The 21,577-nt window shown below is 42.4% G+C and overlaps 1 protein-coding gene across 13 annotated transcripts in view; it reads left to right on the plus strand.

Annotated features, from left to right (window-relative positions):
• TJP2 (tight junction protein 2) overlaps nt 1-21,348 on the plus strand; it is a 160,442-nt gene extending 139,094 nt beyond the window's left edge. For 8 of the 13 annotated variants that reach the window (XM_063649582.1, XM_054501546.2, XM_063649586.1 and 5 more), the window contains 12 exons: nt 218-326; nt 1,467-1,677; nt 2,387-2,574; nt 3,334-3,429; nt 4,382-4,461; nt 5,495-5,705; nt 12,820-12,920; nt 14,147-14,359; nt 15,503-15,613; nt 17,168-17,497; nt 18,964-19,049; nt 20,368-21,348. In XM_063649582.1, coding sequence (XP_063505652.1) covers nt 218-326; nt 1,467-1,677; nt 2,387-2,574; nt 3,334-3,429; nt 4,382-4,461; nt 5,495-5,705; nt 12,820-12,920; nt 14,147-14,359; nt 15,503-15,613; nt 17,168-17,497; nt 18,964-19,049; nt 20,368-20,533 — 1,902 coding nt within the window. In that variant the 3' untranslated portion in view covers nt 20,534-21,348. The remainder of the gene's footprint in view (nt 1-217; nt 327-1,466; nt 1,678-2,386; nt 2,575-3,333; nt 3,430-4,381; nt 4,462-5,494; nt 5,706-12,819; nt 12,921-14,146; nt 14,360-15,502; nt 15,614-17,167; nt 17,498-18,963; nt 19,050-20,367) is intronic. The other 5 variants (XM_063649588.1, XM_054501558.2, XM_054501556.2 and 2 more) reach the window with 2 other exon arrangements.
• Nucleotides 21,349-21,577: the final 229 nt, after the last annotated feature.

A 21,577-nucleotide genomic window follows, 5' to 3' on the forward strand; every position in this document is an offset into this window, starting at 1 on the left:
GCAGTATGGGGAGGCAGAAAGGTATAGTGTGCAGGCCCATAGCAAGGTGCTGGGCGGGAGGACTTGAATAGTGACATTAAGGACTCATTTACGTCTTGGCTTTGCTCTGGGCAGGCCCTGATGAAAACAGACAAAAGGGTCAGTGGCATCTTACTATAAACTTCTCTGTTTTTTTCCTTTTTTTTTTTTTTCTTTTTCTGTTTTTCCTTCCTAATAGGTGAACACGCAGGATTTCAGAGGACTAGTGCGGGAGGATGCCGTTCTCTACCTGTTAGAAATCCCTAAAGGTGAAATGGTGACCATTTTAGCTCAGAGCCGAGCCGATGGTGAGCAAGTTTGGTCATTTAGTTTCGTTGGGGTTGGGGGTGGGGAGTGGGAAGGATGAGAGAGGTGTCTTGGTACCAGAATAGGCAAATCTGGGTGTTAAAAAATTGAGATGGATCTCAACACCTAATCCTTGGGTCCTAGGTGTGTGAAGAAAATGTGAGTGCTGTTTAACTTTCCATAAAAATGTTTTCTATGCATGCACTGAAATAATTTTACTAGTTGTGTCAATTTGGAATAAAACTGCCTTCCTGAACAGTGATGCAGCCTTACATTCTGCGTGGAGTTATTAGTGAGTTTACATATGACAGGTGCAAAGGCCATGGCTGCTGGCTGGTGTGCCTGTTACCCCTGGCCAGTCTGACAAGTTGTTTCACCTTTCCAGGCCTTGTTCCCATCTGTGAAGTGGGGGTTGAGAGTATCTTCCTTGTCTGCTTCAGAGCTCGATTGGCAACTGTGTTAATCAATGTTCTCCAGAGAAACAGAACCGATAGGAGATATTGGAATCAATAGGAGAGGAAGAGATTTATTATAAAGAATTGGCTCACATAATTACGGACACTGGCAAGTGCCAAGATCTGCAGTGAAAATGGGCAAGGTAGAGACTCGAGAGCCAGTGATTTAGTTCTATCTCTGTCTGAAGGCCTGAGAACCAGGAGAGCCAATGGTGTAGTTCCAGTACAAAGTCAGGGAAGAGAGCTGATGTTGCCTTTTGAAGGCCATCAGGCAGGAAGAGTAGTTTCCTCTTAGTTGAGAAGGGGTCCAATTGTTATTCTCTTCAGGCCCTCAACTGATTGGATGAGGCCCACCTGCATTGGGGAGGGCGATCTTCTTTGCTCGGTCTACCCATTTATACGTGACTGTCATTCAAAAACACCCTCAGAGAAAGACATAGAAGAAAGTCTGACCAAATACCTGGTTATTTCATGGCCCGGTCAAGTTGAAATAAAATTAACCATTGCAGCAAGCCATGAAGCTGGTTATTTGTCCTTGTTCCTACTGGAGCTGTGACTACCATAGGACCTGTGCACTGAATGGAAGGAAGGTAAAGGGGAGATCAGAGATAGGAGAAGCTGTGTTGAGTGTCTAATACTTTAACTTCTACTAAGCTGAATGCAACAAACGATGCTTTTGTCTTGCAGTGTATAGAGACATCCTGGCTTGTGGCAGAGGGGATTCGTTTTTTATAAGAAGCCACTTTGAATGTGAGAAGGAAACTCCACAGAGCCTGGCCTTCACCAGAGGGGAAGTCTTCCGAGTGGTAGACACACTGTATGACGGCAAGCTGGGCAACTGGCTGGCTGTGAGGATTGGGAACGAGTTGGAGAAAGGCTTAATTCCCAACAAGAGCAGGTAACAGAGATCACATTCTCACATACCCCTTTTAATCTTTCCCCCTGCAGAAAACTACAGAGATCCCCCCATCCTCGTAAAAGGAAACCCCACATGATGAGTTCATTACTTGTCATCATCTATTTCTTGTTTATGGAGAGTGGCCTGAACTGTAAATAGCCACCAGCCAGTTTGTTGCGAGTAAATTTAGCATCATGTGGTTGGTTGTTGAATGTGGCTGTTTGAACAAGTTCCTAAGGAGCATCCACTGCCTTGTACCATGTACAAGAGATATACTGAATGGCCGTAGCACGCCAGCACACCTCTTAAAGACAAGGTACCCTTGTCTGGTGCCCAGTCTCCATCCTTGGAGAAGTTTATGCACCCCAGTGAATACTTGGTATTTGGCTGACAGTGCAGGAACCTAGAAAAGAGGCGTGTATTTGAGCAGAAGTTCCAGGTGTGTGTACTGTGTACCTGCATATGAGAATGAGCCAAATTTCACATGTTTATTGCTGAGCCACTTCTGGGAGATTTCGTAGAGACCCAGCCTTTTTCTGCTCCCATTTGGAAGTGAAGGTCCCCACATTTCCCACCCTCTGAAACTTCTTCATTGTCAAGCGGAATTTTCTCTGAGCTCAGAAGTAAAATTGACTGGATTTGATTAATGAAATGCATGTTTGCTGCGTTTTCTGGCTTTAGAGATTTACTTCGCATGGTTTCTTCTCAGAGCTGAACAAATGGCCAGTGTTCAAAATGCCCAGAGAGACAACGCTGGGGACCGGGCAGATTTCTGGAGAATGCGTGGCCAGAGGTCTGGGGTGAAGAAGAATGTGAGGAAAAGTCGGGAAGACCTCACAGCCGTTGTGTCTGTCAGCACCAAGTTCCCGGCTTATGAGAGAGTTTTGCTGCGAGAAGGTGAGGAAGTCACATGGGGCCTGGAAATGAACTGACTGGGCTCTGAGCCTGTTCACCTTTATTTTCAGACCGTATGGTCAAGTTCTAACTTATGTATGTCAGTTATGCCAAAGGCAGTTCATAGAGTTGAAATCAAATTCTAACAAGGAGCATGATTTATAAAAAGCTATTTCAGTTCCTAAATTGAGGCTTATTTCTGCAGCTTAAAAAATGTTTTAATACCACTGTTAAAAAGTTTCGGTATATTGGCTGGGCACTGTACCTTACACCTACAATCCTAGCACTTTGGGAGGCCAAGGTGGGAGGATCACTTGAGCTCAGAAGTTCAAGACTAGCCTGGGTGATATAGTAAGACCTCATCTCTGCAAAAAATAAAAAAAGTTTCCATATATTATCAATGGGAAAGTTTGTGTTTAAAAATGATAAGGAGCTAGGCAGTGTAGTCCCAGCTACTCAGGAGGCTTGAGGTAGGAGGATTGCTTGAGCCTAGGAGTTTGAGTTTAGTCTGGGCAACATAGTGAGATCTTGTCTCCTAAAAAAAAATCTAGGTTAGCGTGTGGTTGAATGAAAAGAAAAAAATTGTTTTAAATGGTGAGGATAGTGAAGGCATATTCTTCAGAACAGAGCCAAGCTGAGATGGGGAGAAACCACAGTTTCTTTCGTTTAGTTACGTTATCAAAAGCCCATACAATACTTTTACTGCTTATCATAACAGCTAGGCAAGTGTGTGTGCTTTAACGGCCTTTCTTGTCATTTCAGCTGGTTTTAAGAGACCTGTGGTCTTATTCGGCCCCATAGCTGATATAGCAATGGAAAAATTGGCAAATGAGTTACCTGACTTCTTTCAAACTGCTAGTAAGTCTGTCAGTGTTTTTTTTTCCCCCAAATTTTTATTTTGAAAAATTTCTAACAGATAGAGGAGTTGGAAGAATCATGAACACCCACGTACCCTTCACCTGGAATCACCAGTTGCTAACATTTTGTCACGCACTTTCTCTCACCCACTGCCTGCACCATAGAGACACACACACACACACACACACACACACACACACACACACACGGAATCACCAGTTGCTAACATTTTGTCACGCACTTTCTCTCACCCACTGCCTGCACCATAGAGACACACACACACACACACACACACACACACACACGGAATCACCAGTTGCTAACATTTTGTCACGCACTTTCTCTCACCCACTGCCTGCACCATAGACACACACACACACACACACACACACACACACACACTCTTTGAAAAATTACTGCAGAATCATTTATAACACTTAATCCCTGAATACTTGTGTGAATTTCCTAAGAACAAGGACTTTCTCCCACATAACTGCAATACCATTATCACAGTCAAGAAAGGTAACATTGATACAGTGTGATTTTGTATATAGTCCATTTTCCACGTTTTCTCAATTGTCCTAGTTACGTGCTTCATAGCTTTTTTTTTTAAATTGAGAATACAACCAAGGGTCATTCATGACATTTGATTTTTACGTCTTTTTGTGATTTTTATGTCTTTCCAGTCCCCTCTTTTTTTCTAAATAATTTTGTTACACTGATATTTTGAAGAATCCAAGCTGGTTGTCTCCTAGAATGCTTCCTGTTGGACTGGCCTAACCATTTCTTCACGATTAGATTTCCACTAAGCAGGTTATGTGGGTCCTTCCCACTGAATCTTGTTAGGAGACACTTAATGTCAGGTGTGCCATCATTGCTGATGCTAGGTGAGAGTATTTGGTTGTCACTGTTTTCTAAACAATTATTTAGCTCCTTGTTTTTGCTTTTGCAGAAACGGAACCAAAAGATGCAGGATCTGAGAAATCCACTGGAGTGGTCCGGTTAAATACCGTGAGGCAAATTATTGAACAGGTGAGAAAATTCATCCACAGACCGTTTTTTCAGAAAGAATTAGATTATGGTTTGCTGCAGTCACTTTTAGGATAGTATCTGTACTTTAATCATTGAATGTTAATAATAAAAAATTGGCCGGGCACAGTGGCTCACACCTGTAATCCCAACACTTTTGAGAGGCTGAGGCAGGTGGATCACCTGAGGTCAGGAGTTCGAGACCAACCTGGCCAACATGGTGAAACCCTGTCTCTACTAAAAATATAAAAAATTAGCCCGGCACAGTGGCAGGTACCTGTAGTCCCAGCCACTCGGGAGGCTGAGGCAGGAGAATCACTTGAACTCAGGAGGCGGAGTTTGCAGTGAGCAGAGATTGCACCATTGCACTCCACACTGGGTGACAAGAGTGAAACTCCATCTCAAAAAAAAAAAAAAAAAAAAAAAATTTAATGTAAATGCAAACCATTTCACTGTGTGGAAACCAGTCACTGTTCTCTGGCAGTAACATACTGTTTTTTTTCAGAGTTCCCAGCATTATACCAAATAATGTGTTAATTCATTTTATCAGAAGTTCTAACACATTGGTAATATTGAAGTGGGCATTAGGTAGAAGGAAATGTGTTCTGCTTCTTGATTTAAATTTACAAGATAGGCTGGGCACGGTGGCTCATGCCTGTAATCCCAGCACTTTGAGAGGCAGAGGCGGGTGGATCACCTGAAGTCAGGAGTTTGAGACCAGCCTGGCCAACATGGTGAAACCCTGTCTCTACTAAAAATACAAAAATTAGCTGGCCATGGTGGTGGCGGGCACCTGTAATCCCAGCTACTCAGGAGGCTGAGACAGGATAATTGCTTGAACCCGGGAGGCGGAGGTCACAGTGAGCCAAGATTGTGCCACTGCACTGCAGCCTGGGCAACAGAGCAAGAATCTATCTCAAATAAGTAAATAAACAAACAAGATATATCTCATACAGCCTTTACTTATTAAAACAAAGTATTTGATGCTATATTACTTTATATATCCATTTCTCTAACTTTTCCCCTTTTCTAATAGGATAAGCATGCACTACTGGATGTGACTCCGAAAGCTGTGGACCTATTGAATTACACCCAGTGGTTCCCAATTGTGATTTTTTTCAACCCAGACTCCAGACAAGGTGTCAAAACCATGAGACAAAGGTTAAATCCAACATCCAACAAAAGTTCTCGAAAGTTATTTGATCAAGCCAACAAGCTTAAAAAAACGTGTGCACACCTTTTTACAGGTAAGTGAAATGTAAATGTAGTCATTTTGCTAAAAAATGAGAAATAGAGAATTGAAGAATAGATGAAATAATTAATCTGAATAGAGAATTTGAAATCGTGTTCATGACTCCTTGAAAAATAGTTAATCCTATAAAATGGGATATTAGGCCAATGGCATTTATATATTGAACTTTGTAATTTTGTCTATTTGAAAATGATCATAAAGATCCATGATGTGGCAATAATTAGTCATTTTGATGAAGTTCATATTTTCCTGTGAGACGATAAGGCTAGTGATTGAGCCAGGCCGAACACCTACGTCTCTCTAGAGATTGTGTCATTGTTCTCTACTCACCATCAATACATGCATTAACTTACAAAGCGAAAGGAACTTGGTTTCGTTATTTAAAAATATTCCTGTCCAGCACGGTGGATAACACTTGTAATCCTCCCACTTTGGGAGGCCAAGGCAGGAGGATCACTTGAGCCCAGGAGTTGGAGACCAGCCTGAGCAACATGGTGAGATCCCGTCTCTACTAAAAGGCCGAGCATGGTGGTGCATGCCTATGGCTGAGGTTGGAGGATCGCTTGAGCCAGGAGTTCAAAGCTGCATTGAGCTATGATGGCACTGCTGCACTCCTGCCTGGTGACTGAGTGAGACCCTGTCTCTTCAAAAAAAAAAAAAAAAATCTAGAAACTTGGACACTCTGAATATTGGATGATTTAAAGATTTATTACTTCTCTTTGTTAGGTGTGATAATAATGTGATTTTTTAAAAACAAAATTCTTTTAGGAATGCATACTATTAAAATATTTATGGTTGACCTAATATAATGTTGAGAATTTGCCTAAATAGTCTGCAGTGAGGGGAGTAGATGGGATTATAGACAGGACAAGACTGGCCAAGACTTGGTAGTTGTTAGTTGTTGAACTGGTTGATATGTACATGGGAGTTCATTAAACTGCTATCTGTACTTTTGTACATATTTAAAGATTTACCTAATAGAATATATTTTTAAGTCCATGAAATAAAAAGCCATTGCTATTACTCATGAAAGTAAAATGGTCTAAGAACATGACATATTTTAGTAACAATATATGTATTGTCTATATAAATGATTAATTCTGTGCATATGGGATTATTGAGAGTTTTAAAGGGTTACATAAATTTTGTGGTCATGCAGGGCATTATTTTGTCAGGGCAACATGAGGAGACTGCAAGGATATGATACCCTCAGGATGAGGATGGCTCATTGAGTTCATTGCCCATCATCATCCACCCATGTCATTTTTAGCATATCTCTGATACTGGAGAGGAAGGGGGTGAATGATTGTGTTCACATTAGATGCTTGTTTTAGTGTAACTTGGTTTTTCTTGTTAAAGAGAGGTGCACTACTTACCACTGTGGCCAAATGAGAGAGAGTTTAACCAAATGCAGAGGAGGAAGTGGTCCATCATAAACTAGATTTCTGTGAATGTAGTCTTAAGTACTCATACTCTTGGTATATTTATGAATATCCTTTCTGTCCTTTTTACTACTAGTATTATAATTATTATGATTATTACTATTATAGCAACAGTGAAGAGTGGTACAGCCTTCCATCTGTGCCGTCTTATTAGGTCATAAGAAAGGCCAGCACTTTTGCATGATCACAATTCTGGTGTATGACTGAGCCCAGACTAAACTATGGTGTCCCTAACTGTCCAATATTGTACATATGTTACAACACAGACATATTCTAATCCCAAAAGGGGTCACGTAATGTAGCCCTTCCTTTTGACAGATTAAAAAACTGAGGCCGAAGTGATTATAAATGAAGTTAAAACTATCTCCACTTTATTTCCCCCCTGCCTTTGTCTGAGTACACTGAATAGCGAGCGTCTTCCCTCAGAGAGTTAAATTTGGGGTTCGCGTGAGGATGTAGGAAATCGGGAAGGGAAATACAGTGCATTGTAGAGGAAGAACTAGGCTGAACGCGGCTGGACGAGGAGAGCAAGGCAGAAGAAGGCAGCCAGTGACTGTGGGGCTCTCCCTTGACCTAACCTGAGTCCGCATCATTTGCTCTTGGGAGCACAGGCCACGGTAGCTGGTTGAGTCTGAGTGAGGATCTGGAGGGGTCCACGTGTGTAGAAGGGGTTAGCAACACCTCTGTTAGCTCCATAGATGGATTTCAAGATCCTTGAAGGCAGAGCCTGAACATTTCCCAGCGTTGTGTGCCTGAGGTCAGCATCAGGACTAGCACATGGGCAAGGCATAAATGTTTGTAACTTACATTAGAACTGCCCCTGGCACACCAAGCCATTTCTTGCCTAAACTCATCAGGAAGTTGAAAGTTTTAGAATAACTCAAGTCAGAGATTGGAATGGAAGCACACACTGTAAGCGTTGAGTTTCATCTAGAACATTGAAGTGATCTTATCTCACCAGAAATTGCCAATCTCTTATGTAGAATTGTGCAGTCTTCAGGATAGATGGTGCAGGGTGTCGAGCAACTTTGACCAGCAAGCTCCGATTTTCTAGCAAGTGGTCTTTTACAGTACTCTTCCAGACTTCAAAGTTTGACTCCCTACAGCTGTGTGGATGACTGCACTAATTGCTTTTATTCCTCATCTCACCCTTGTCCCTCTTAGCTTGACCAGGTTTTGACTTGAGGCTGTGTGCCATGGCCAGAAACACTAGTCTTTACATTTGAGCAGTAGAACTTTCAGGCAGAATTAGAATTTTATAGTTTTTGTTTGTTTGTTTGTTTTTGAGACATAGTCTCCCTCTGTCGCCCAAGCTAGAGTGCAATGGCACGATCTCGGCTCACTGCAGCCTCTGCTTCCTGGGCTCAAGGCACCTTCCCTCCTCAGCCTCCCGAGTAGCCGGGATTACAGGCACACACCACCATGCCCGGCTAATTTTTGTATTTTTTCTGGCAACGGGGTTTAACCATGTTGCCCAAGCTGGTCTCAAACCCCTGGGCTCAAGCAATCTGCCCGTGTTGGCCTCCTAAAGTGTTGGGGTTACAGGCATGAGCCACCATGCCTGGCCTATTTTGTAGGCTTTTAAAATGATTTTAAGTGTATGGCATTTTTGTGAGTTAATAGTTGAGAATAATAGAGTGCTTTGATGAACACAGTAATTTGAAGTCAAGCTTTATGTTGCATTAGTCTCTTTAGGCTCAATATCCTTTTGTTTTCCTTTTTGCAAAGTAATAAGAAAGCTCCTCTTCCTCACGAATATTTATGACAATATGAAAATGGTTCTCCTTACAAGTCTTACAGTACTTCTCAGTTAAACAAGAGAAGCTTTATTCTGAGATTTGCCCAAAGGCGAGTTGACTTGTCATAATAAGTTTAAGTGTTAGGTTTGCCTCCCCCACTACCAATTTTTAAAAATTTTCTATAAAATACATTTGCATATCACAAAATTTTTTTTTTTTAAACAAAATTTGAGTTACATGTTTTCTTGGAGTCTTCAAAGCACTCAGTGCATGGTTCCAAGATCATTTAAGTTGAATTATGGATTTAGAGACCCAAATGGGGCTACCCTTTTATGCTAATTGTAGAATTTTGATTCCTGATTTCTCAAAAGATTATATAGACTAGCTAGTTGACCACAGAAAAGAGAAGGAAAATGCTGGGCCCCCTAGCTGGATACCTTTGCTGTTGCATGCCCATTTAGAGGGGGTCTAGCATGCCACTGTTAACCCAGCCACATGAAAAGCTTAATTGAGTTTTGACTTACATACCATATAATCCACCCGTTGAAAGTATACGGTTCAGCTGGGCATGGTGGCTCACGCCTGTAATCCCAGCACATTGGGAGGCCAAGGTGGGCAGGTCACTTGAGCTCAGGAGTTTGAGACCATCCTGGGCAACATGATGAAACCCTGTCTCTACTAAAAATAAAAAAAATTAGCTGGGCGTGGTGGTGGGTGCCGGTAGTCCCAGCTACTCGGGAGGCTGAGGTGGGAGGATCACTTGAGCGCCCGGGAGCTGGAGGTTGCAGTGAGCCAAGAGATTGCACTACGGCCCTCCAGCCTGGGCGACAATGAGACCCTGTCTCAGAAAAAAAAAAAAAAAAAAAAATGCAATTCAGTGGGTTTCAGTATATTCAGAGTTGTACAGCTGTCATCACAACCAATCAATCAATCTTAGAACATTTTTATCATCCCCAAAAGATACCCCATACCCATTAGCAGTCATTCCCCATTTGTCCCTTTCCCTAAACCCTCTAGTCTTAGATGTTACCTTTGCTGTTGCTCTTGGTGCTTCCAAACCTCCTTGGCTGGGGAGGGGGAAGTAGCACTGACCATACATGTCAGGGCTGGGCACACGTGCCCTCAGAACCTCAGTACTCCCAACTAAGGCAGTGGCTGAGTCAGCATCCTTTCAGTATTTCACTTTCTTGAGCTCAAAAGATAGAGTAAGTCTATCCAAGGGGATATAGGCATAGCCCAGAGGTTGGGAGCAACAGATAATTAACTACTATTGCTCTAAGGCAAAGAATCTGAGAAGCGGAATGAGAGAATCCAATAATAAGCTAAAGGTACTTAATTCAGCAGAGTCAAGGGAAGGCAGCCTCATGTCTGTGCACCTGCCTGTTAAAAAGAGGTCAAGTGCATGAGTTGGATGTTACCTTTGTATGCAGCTTAGGAAGTTAGCTGCTGGGAAGCTCTCAATTTTTATTCATAAACTTGACTGTTAATGTGAATTCAGTAAGAGGTTTTGTGATTTTCTTTATTTTATCAAGGGGCAAGAACATATTTCCTGCATCTCACAAAATGCCGTTTTAACTTTAGATTTTCTTTATGATGAACACAGATCATACTTATCTCAGACAGCTGCAACATAAAGCTTTAAAAGACTGCTTAACATTTTGTATCTATTTAGTGTAAATCACTCATTTTGTCTCTGGGGTACAAAATCTCACTTCTATTTTTAAGTATCATATTTTAGCTATGAGATGATCACAGTAATCTTTGCAGAGTACCATAATAGGAATACAGAAGTCCGTGGAATCAAAGTTAATTTTCTTCGGGTTGTCCAATGGATCAGTTTATTTCAGTGCTGTAAATAATTAATAACCAAGGAAATTGTAAGCTCATTCAGGATATTCTAAGGTCACTGTTAGAACTTCTTAAACAGAGGAAAGCTATGTTACTTGGAGGAAAACCTGAAGCACCATTGCTCACAAAATCTGCTTAATGGTTCTTTTTGGCTTTAGAAGTGATAGTACAATAAGAGGCCATGGCAATGTAGTTTAAAAGAAATCCTAATTTACCTGCAGTCTGATAATTTTAGGGGTACAATTTAATTTGTTATTTTGGACCAACTTGCTTGTCTAATTTATCTCCATTAGGTCCATAATACATATTGCTGAAGAAATGGCATATGTTTTACTTTGTTGGTATTTTATATCTGTGCTCTAAATTTCTGTTTTTAGATGGGCCATGTAGTGTGGTGGCTGAGGCCATAGGCTCTGAAAGCAATCTTCTGAGCTTGCATCCAAGCTTCACACTTGCTTGGTGTGTGGCCTTGGGCTAGTTAATTTCACTACTCTGCCTTGGTTTCTCATCTATAAGATGGGCATCATAGCAGTACCTACCTTGCAAAGTTTGTGTAATCATGAAATAAACTAATCCAGGTAAGGTACTTGGAAAGTAACTGATTGATGCATAGTAAGTGCTATTATGTAAGATACACTTTGTTCTGAGTAGAAAATGTATATTCTTTGAATACACACTGGTTGGGTTTATTTAATCCATATGTATATTCTAAAATGTGTAAGTCTATCAAAGTGATATACAGTCAGCTCTTCATATCTGTGGTTTCCACATCCATGAATTCAGCTAACCATGTATAGGAAATATTTGAAGGGTAAAATGGATGGTTACATCTAAACATGTGCAGGTGTTTTTTCTTGTCATTATTCCCCAAAAAATATAGTATAACAATGATTTGCGTAGCATTTACATTGTATTAGGAATTATAAGTAATCCAGAGATGATTTAAAGTATATAAGAGGATGTACATAAGTCATATGCAAATACTGTGTCATTTTGTATCAGGTACTTGGCATCTGTGGATTTTGGTATCCAAGTGGGAGATGTCCTGGAACCAATCCTCTACAGATACCAAGGGACAACTTTATGTTTAAGTGTTACTTTTAGTATTTTATTGGAGGTAGCCAACAGTATATTAGTGTATATTTTTCTTATTTATAATATACATGTCTGTGTAAATGATCTTTAGAGTCTTGCTCTGTTACCCAGGCTGGAGTGCAGTGGTGTGATCTTGGCTAACTGCAACCTGCACCTCCTGGGTTCAAGCAATTCTCGTGCCTCAGCCTCCTGAGTAGCTGGAACCACAGTTGTGCATCACCACACCCCGCTAATTTTGATATTTTTAGTAGAGACCGGGTTGGTCAGGCTGATCTCAAACTCCTGGCCTCAAGTGATCCACCCACCTAGGCCTCCCAAAGTGCTGGAATTACAGGCATGAGCCATGGCAGCTTGCCTATATTTGTTTTAGATGTTTCTTTGTTCCTGAAAACACACTATTTTTTTTTTTGAGAAAGAGTCTTGCTCTGTCACCCAGGCTGGAGTGCAGTGGTGCAATATTGGCTCACTGCAACCTCTGCCTCCCAAGTTCAAGGGATTATCCTGCCTCAGCCTCCCTAGTAGCTGGGATTATAGGCACCTGCCATTATGCCTGGCTAATTTTTGTATTTTTGTAGAGATGGGGTTTCACCATGTGATGGGGCTGGTCTTGAACTCCTGACCTCAGGCAATCTGCCCACTTTAGCCTCCCAAAGTGCTGAGATTATAGGCATGAGCCACCACACCTGGCAGAAAACACACTTTTTAAAAACATTTTTTAAAGTTAGCCTTTCTGAAAATAAACATTCTAAAAATCTATTTTTAGCTGTATCACATCCACCTATAATGTGAACTCAAACAGCTACATGATTAATAGTTTTAATTGCATTCATTAAAAGGATTTTAATATTCAAAGATGTGTAAACATTTTCTTGCATCTGCCAAAGTCTTAAATATCACAGAAATGAGTATAAGTTATGTCAAATAGCATCCTTAATAAACATGCCTCTGGAAATTAATGCAGACCTTTTTGTTTGTATTTCTATAGCTACAATCAACCTAAATTCAGCCAATGATAGCTGGTTTGGCAGCTTAAAGGACACTATTCAGCATCAGCAAGGAGAAGCGGTTTGGGTCTCTGAAGGAAAGGTATGTGGCATAGATATGCTGCTATGAGGTGAGAGTCCCTGTTCTGAAACTTTTCTCAAGAGGGCAGTGAATGTAGTCAGTCAAGCCATGCCCGTTTGAAGTGATGCTCACATGTGTGCTAATCAAGTTTGAAATTTCATAAATTCTCTGACCAAGTAATAAAAATGAAGGGACTTTTAAAATAAGAGCGGAATGTGACGTGCGCAGCCCTACATTCACTTCCCTTTCACTTTTAACGTAGTAACTAGTGTTATATTCCAAGTACACTAATCAGAGCTTACAAGATCTCATGCTGAGCTCCACAGCTTACTAAGGACGTGGGAAACTTAGAGTGCAGATGAGAGGTGAGGTTGAGCAACTTGGAGAATACGGCTAAACATTAATAAAAAGAAGAGAAGCTAATGGAGTTGGAATTACTTAGAAAAAAAGGTTGGTTGAGAATGTGCCATTGTTCTGGGAGTTTGAATGGGTGATATGAGAGCGTTAGGGAATTTGTCTAGGCCTCTAGAATTGGATCGCTTCTCCCTCGGGGAGATAGCTCACACACGGCTCTGCTGCAGGGAGGAAAGAGGGAGATTCTATTACCTGTGGCCCCTTTTATTTTAGAAGCTTTTGGTGCTAGTATCCTGTACACCAGCTGAACTAAGTAGTTTTGTGAGACTTTACAGTGACTATTTTGTTGCAGAATTGACTAAGTTTTGCTCTTTGAGAACTAGATGTGTAGTCAAAGTATCTGGCATCTATGGAGCACTTCCAGTTTGGAAGGCTCTATGCAAGCTTCCCTGGGGAGGACAGGTTGAACAGGACATAGCTTCTGCCTTGAGGGTCTGAGAATCTTGTAGAGGCATGGATGTGAGTGTAGCACAAGGCAATGTGCATGTGTTGATATTACTAGGAGAGTGGTACCAGGAGAACAGGCTGCAGAGGAGCTGGATTCAGAAGAAAAGCAAGACAGTCTGAGAAAGTGTGGCTCAGCCGCGGTATGGAGGATGGATGGTAGCACAGATAGGCTGCAGGGCCCCTAATTTGAGTTCCTGCCCAAAAATGACCATAATATCAACATTGTACCAAAGCCAAGTGATTTCAGGGAGAAAAATAAAAGATGCCTTCCCTGGCGAGCACATCAAGGTTTCAGTCGCTTGGCTGTGTCCTTGGGAATTTTCTTGAGTCCCCACTCCCAGGAGCCACATCAGACCCCACTGACCCTCCAACACAAATTCCTCTAGATGGAAGGGATGGATGATGACCCTGAAGACCGCATGTCCTACTTAACCGCCATGGGCGCGGACTATCTGAGTTGCGACAGCCGCCTCATCAGTGACTTTGAAGACACGGACGGCGAAGGAGGCGCCTACACTGACAATGAGCTGGATGAGCCAGCCGAGGAGCCGCTGGTGTCGTCCATCACCCGCTCCTCAGAGCCGGTGCAGCACGAGGAGGTGAGGCGAGGCAGGCCACGGGCAGGAGCAGGAGAGCCTGGTGTTTTCCTTGCACTCTCGTGGACAGCTGTGTGTTCAGGATGCTGTGGAAGGCATTCCTAAGGGTTGGAGCAGATGACTTCCAGGGAGTCTCTCGCTTTGAGTCCACGCTGGCATGGTTGCAGTCTGTGGGAAAGTGGGACAGGCAGGTGGACTTCAGAAGAGCTTGAGGGGTCAGCACTCTGCAAACCCATGCCCTCAGGTGTGATGGATAAACAGAATGGCTTTATGTGCCGGCTGTCCAAATTACCAGTGGAATATTCCTTCCCATGCAGTATTGTTGTATGTACTTGTAACCTTTGATTAGGTTTCTCTCTGTACTCTTAGATGTCCTTGCTTTTCTTCCCCATCCTGCCTCTAACCTTTCTAATCTTGCCAAAGCTCTTGAGTGTTTCCCCATCAGTTTCCTTCTCTTATATTTCAGTTTTTTAATTGAGTTCATGATCAAACCTCCATCTGATCACATGTACTGTGCATCCACTGTGATTAGATAGCTTATGGGATCCTTGAAATCACATTGACAGGCACTGTAAAGTCACAGCTAAGTTAGCAATTATTAGTTGCACCTCAGAGAATGTTGGAATAATGATCTTTGAAGATGGGATTGTTCATATATTTGGATAATTATTGCTGTGGATTTCTCTCTAGCATTTTAGCTCATTCCAGTAAATGATTTTTTTCTTTATGAAATAGAACTACCAAAAAAAAAAAGAAAAAAAAAACATTGAACAACAACCTGAAGGGGGAGAAAAATACACCATTACCACAGCAACAAATTAGTTTATGCTAGACAAGTTGTAAAGAATAAATTAACTCCCAAATGCCTATAGACATGGATATTAGTGACACAGGAGATTTTAGACTTTTGGAGGGTTCTTAAAAAATTGTACTTTAAAGGAAGAGACTCTACATTGGATGCAGCCAGTTTTTAAAAATGTGTCTGAAGCATTTGGTGATGGTTTCTGCCTGTTCAGTAAAGAAGCACCGGCTCAGAACCTCAACTTCTGGACTTACTCAAGTTTGCAGAACTCCTCCAAAGCAGTCGAGTGCTCTGTTCTCTCTGCTTGGATGTTCTTGTTGTGAATGAACCTTTATGTCTTGTAGAGCATAAGGAAACCCAGCCCAGAGCCACGAGCTCAGATGAGGAGGGCTGCTAGCAGCGATCAACTTAGGGACAATAGCCCGCCCCCAGCATTCAAGCCAGAGCCGCCCAAGGTACGTGGCTGGGAAGCCCAGGATGGGAAGGAAGAGGAAGCAGATGCCTCTGAAGCCTCCTGGACGGCCAGGGAGGAGCATGCACACTGAGATGGTGTTTAATTACGGTTCTGACTCACTGTGTTCTCTATTAGAGCCTATCTTTTGGCCTGTTGGGTGAACTCCCAAATAAGGGAAGGGCAAAAAGGAAGGAAAAGCAATATTAGGAGAGCATATAATTTAGGACTGTTAGTGTTTATTTAATTTACTTTTTTTGTTAAAAAAAAAATTGTAAAGAAAAAGATTGAAAAATACTGTACCGTGTACCCAGAATCACCAGTCGCAGAACATGTTTTTCTTTTGCTGTCCAGCTAAAGTTTTCTGCCCGCAATCTGATTTAGATGCACCAGATAATTCTTACTGGTGATTTGCTAAAGAGAATAATCATCACCACTGCTTACAATGCTTCTCATTAAGAGAGCTGCTTATTTGTTTAATAAATCATTATCCAGAACAGAATCAATATAAAGACACAAGGGCTTATATCAAAAGATTATTTACCTCCAGTCAGAATCAGAGCTGTGACTCTATGTTTTTTCCTTATACCCGAATAAAATCTATTTAACGTAATAATTTATTATTTATTATTACTATTTTTTGAGACAGAGTCTCACTCTGTTGCCCAGGCTGGAGTGCAGTGGTGCAATCTCGGCTTACTGCAACCTCCACCTCCTGGGTTCAAGTGATTCTCCTGCCTCAGCCTCCCGAGTAGCTGGGACTTAGAGGCGTGCACCACTATATTCAGCTAATTTTTGTATTTTTAGTAGAGATGGGGTTTCGACATGTTGGCCAGGCTGGTCTCGAACTCCTGGCCTCAGGTAATCCACCCACTTCGGCCTCCCACAGTGCTGGGATTACAGGCGTGAGCCACTGCGCCCAGCCTAACTCAATAATTTAGATGAGAAGAAAGCCATAATTGATTGAGCCATCAGAAGTAGTAAATGTGATAGGTACTAAGTAATAATAATAATAAGTGACATCATGAAATACATCAGCGAAAATTTGCAAGCCGAGCAAGACTGGAAGTGTGAAGGAAAAGTGGCTGTTAGCGTGAAGCAGTGCTCTCCTCGCTCCCCACCCCAGTCTCATTCCTCAGCTGGACAAGGGTCTCACCTGGGCCGGCTCATGTACCCTCAGTGCAGCAGTGACCTCAGAAGCCCACTCTTCCAGTCCCAAAGCCTGAGTTGTTCTGAGATCTTCTCCAAGATGCTAATCTCCTCTAGAACAAAATTATTCCAGGTCTGATCTTACCTCCAGCAATCACAGCCCTCCCAGCACTTTCCCTACTCCTTTTTGGCTTCCTGGCATTCCTAATAGACTAGTATAGGAAGGGAGGTAGGGCTCAGGAAGCCTGGCCAGTGGCTGTTTGCCCTGGTGTATTACATTCCTTGTCAGAATGGTATTTGTGGACCACCTTTGGAAACTGATCAGGAAATGGAGTGTATTAAATCACTAATACAGATTTGAAAATAAACCTAAAAGCCCAAGGTGAAAACGTGTCATTGCTCTCCGCAGGCCAAAACCCAGAACAAAGAAGAATCCTATGACTTCTCCAAATCCTATGAATATAAGTCAAACCCCTCTGCCGTTGCTGGTAATGAAACTCCTGGGGCATCTACCAAAGGTTATCCTCCTCCTGTTGCAGCAAAACCTACCTTTGGGCGGTCTATACTGAAGCCCTCCACTCCCGTCCCTCCTCAAGAGGGTGAGGAGGTGGGAGAGAGCAGTGAGGAGCAAGATAATGCTCCCAAATCAGTCCTGGGCAAAGTCAAAATATTTGAGAAGATGGATCACAAGGCCAGGTTACAGAGAATACAGGAGCTCCAGGAAGCACAGAATGCAAGGGTAATTGTTTTTAAACTACACATCATCAATAAGGTTTTAAATAAGTTTGATTTCAGTATAACAGCGAACAACCCCTTTTCCACTGCTGCAGATGTGACAGAGATGTTCACATGCACTGCACCAAAGGCAGGTGCTGTGTATGTCACTTCAGATTGCCAGCTCCCAGCATGTCCCTTGTTCTTCCAATGAAGAAAACTTGACAATATAGGGGAAGAAGATTCTGCTCTTTATACACGGAACTTTGTATAGGGCTCTGGAATGAGGAAGTGTGAGGAGAGAATCAGTGCCTCTCAGAAGTCATTTTAATTAGAATGTGATTTTTTTTTCTTTTCTCTTAAATGTGTCTTCACTGGCTCCCAGATTTGCCATAGAAACCAAGCAAACTGGTGCTAAAACAGAAAGGCCCATAGATTGTACTTATTGAGCTGTTTGAATTTGTACACCATATGCACATAGAACTTTTCAAACAAAGAAGAATTTAACTAAAGGTCTGTGGAGTATAGTTGCCCAGTAGATGTGGGAGTTTTCTTTCAGGTCTAGCACAACAGCAGCAGTACATCTGAGCATTTTTCTTTTCTTGTGGTAAAATATACATAACATAAAATTTACCATTTCAACCACTTTTTTCTTTTGTTTTATTTATTTTGTTTTGTTTTGTTTTGAGACAGGGTCTCCCTCTGTCACCAGGCTGGAGTGTAGCGGTGTGATCACAGCTCACAGCAGCCTCAACCTCTCAGGCTCAGGAGATATTCCCACCTCAGCCTCCTGAATAGCTGTGACCACAGGCACATGCCACTGCACCCAGCTAATTTTTCATATTTTTTGAAGAGACAAGGTTTTGTCATGTTGCTAGGCTGGTCTCGAACTCCTGGGCTCAAGCAATCCACCCTCCTCAGCCTCCCAAAGTGCTAGGATTACAGTCATGAGTCACTGCACCCAGCCTCAACCATTTTAAAACGTTCAGTTCAGCGGCATTAAGTACCTTCACATCGCTGTTCAGCCATCACCACCATCCATCCCCAAACTTTTTTATCCTCCCCATGTGAAACTCCGTACGTACCCATAAAATACTAACCCACCACTCTCCTCTCCCTGCAGTCCCTGGCGCCCACCCCTCTACTTTCTGTTTTTTTGTGAATTGGACAGTGTAGGAACCTCCTATAAGTAGAATCATACACTATTTGTCTTTTTGTGATTGGCTTATTTCCCTTAGCATGATGTCCTCAAGGTTCATCCAGGTTGTAGCATGTGTCAGAGTTTCATTCCTTTTAAATAGTTTTCCTGTCTGACGTGTACTGCACATAACCATGGAAATGAGGAAGCCGCTTCTGTGTTTCCTCTTCTTGAAATGGGATGGGAAAATAAGTAGGATATGGGGAAAGGGTGGGACCGGCAGGAAACCAGCAAGCAGAGTGCCCAGTGGTTCATTCTTTCACTCTTATTCTTTTCTTTTTTAATTACCACAGATCGAAATTGCCCAGAAGCATCCTGATATCTATGCAGTTCCAATCAAAACGCACAAGCCAGACCCCGGCCTGCCCCAGCACACAAGGTAAGGGCTGCCTAGTGGGTGGTGCAGGTCTAAGGCAGGGACTTCTCAAGGACTGGGACTTGAAGAAAGAATTTCCTTTACCCAAACTTCAGAGTAACAGAAGGATTTTTTTTCCCACAGATTGACTGTTTGCCTTACTCATTCCATCAAATTTAATTGTAAAGATTACAGAGTCAAAACTTAAGCATAGTTTGCTTGTGTGCTAAAACCCTGACAAAGTGTAATCATTGATGTTTCAAGCCAATACATTTGACACATTGGAGCCTAGTTATGTTACATTGCACATGGTTAGCACGTGAGCAGAATTCCTAGGGCTTAGACCTGTTTTGTCTTGTTTGCTGACTCTCAGCCAAGCTTCTTAATTCCTTTGCATCATCCAGCAAAGTCAGACCACTTGTGCTGCCCTGGGGTCTAAAGGGACCGTGACAAGCAAATGAGCAGTCTTGGTAAATGCCACACAAACAGTAGGAATGTTCACAGTGTCTTCCTGTTGAAGTTTTATACTGGATTGCTTCCTGCTTCCGAGAATAGAAAAAAAAAAAAAAAGTCACATTTTCTTGTGGCCATTCTTTTTTTTTTTGGAGACAGAGTGACTGTCGCCCAGGCTGAAGTGCACTGGTGCAATCTCGGCTCACTGCAACCTCCGTCTCCCAGGTTCAAGTGATTCTCGTGCCTCAGCCTCCCGGGTAGCTGGGATTACAGGTGTGTGCCACCATATCCAGCTAGTTTTTGCATTTTTAATAGAGACGGGATTTCACCATGTTGGCCAGGCTGGTCTCAAACTCCTAACCTCCGCCTGCCTTGGCCTCCCAAAGTGCTAGGATTACAGGTGTGAACCACTGTACCTGGCCTCTTGCGGCCATTCTAACTGGAAGCTGAGGTCTAGTTTTCCAGCGATAGAAAACTGGAAACAAATTTCTTCTTTACCAGTTGAGTGGTAACACAGTCAACCAGGTTGCCTCTGGCAACAAAGAGTTCTTGCTTATGATGGACTGAAACTGGCAGAGACCTCTCACTGCTGGGTGGGACTAGCCAGGGAGCTTAGGGGGTAAGGAGGGCACCCCCTGTCCAACAGGGAGATTCTTAGGTCAGGGATCACCTGGCTGGCTTCCTCACTCACCGCCCAAGTGGGCATCGGATTTGACCTATTAGGAACCTGAAGCAGGACCAGGGATGCCCTGGTTGCTCTGCAGAATGTGGCTCAGAGGTAAGTGATCTGCTCGGGATGCTCAGTCACTGTGCTCAGAGCCATGCCTCCCCGGGCAGACGGAGGACATGGATGTGCTCTGGAATGTCTTTAACACCCTTTTTTTGTTAGTTCCAGACCCCCTGAGCCACAGAAAGCTCCTTCCAGACCTTATCAGGATACCAGAGGAAGTTATGGTAGTGACGCCGAGGAGGAGGAGTACCGCCAGCAGTTGTCGGAACACTCCAAGCGTGGGTACTATGGCCAGGCTGCCCGATACCGGGACACAGAATTATAGATGTCTGAGCACGGACTCTCCCAGGCCTGCCTGCACGGCATCAGACTAGCCACTCCTGCCAGGCCGCCGGGATGGTTCTTCTCCAGTTAGAATGCGCCATGGAGACGTGGTGGGACTCCAGCTCGTATGTCCTTACGGAGAACCCAGGGGACAGCTGGTGCAAATTCAGAACTGAGGGCTCTGTTTGTGGGACTGGGTTAGAGGAGTCTGTGGCTTTTTGTTCAGAATTAAGCAGAACACTACAGTCAGATCCTGTTACTTGCTTCAGTGGACCAAAATCTGTATTCTGTTTGCGTACTTTTAATATGTATATTAAGAAGCAATAACTATTTTTCCTCATTCATAGCTGCCCTTAAGGACTGTTTCAGTGTGAGTCAGAATGTGAAAAAGGAATAAAAAATACTGTTGGGCTCAAACTAAATTCAAAGAAGTACTTTATTGCAACTCTTTTAAGTGCCTTGGATGAGAAGTGTCTTAAATTTTCTTCCTTTGAAGTTTTAGGCAGAGCCATAATGGACTAAAACATTTTGACTAAGTTTTTATACCAGCTTAATAGCTGTAGTTTTCCCTGCACTGTGTCATCTTTTCAAGGCATTTGTCTTTGTAATATTTTCCATAAATTCGGACTGTATATATCATAGCTATACTTGATAGTTTGGCTATAAGTGCTCAATAGCTTGAAGCCCAAGAAATTTGTTGTTTGTTTAAAACCAAGTGCTGCACAAAAGCAGATACTTGAGGAAAACGCTATTTCCAAAAGCACGTGTATTGACAACAGTTTTATAATTTAATAAAAAGGAATACATTGCAATCCATAATTTTCTTTGTGGTGGATTTGTATGCTACTTCCTATTTTTAAATGCAACTTTTATTTCAGTTACTAATCATAGAAGTGAGTACTAACCTCCTTGTCGAACATTGGAAAATGGAAACATGTGAAAAAGAAAATTATACCCATAATCCCATCCCTCAGATAATTTTGGTGTATTTTCTCCAATTACGTATTTGTGGATGTCTGTGTGTATGATACTTGAGGATGTACTG

Source organism: Pongo pygmaeus, chromosome 13 (genome assembly GCF_028885625.2).
Source record: "Pongo pygmaeus isolate AG05252 chromosome 13, NHGRI_mPonPyg2-v2.0_pri, whole genome shotgun sequence".
Taxonomy (NCBI): Eukaryota; Metazoa; Chordata; class Mammalia; order Primates; family Hominidae; genus Pongo; species Pongo pygmaeus.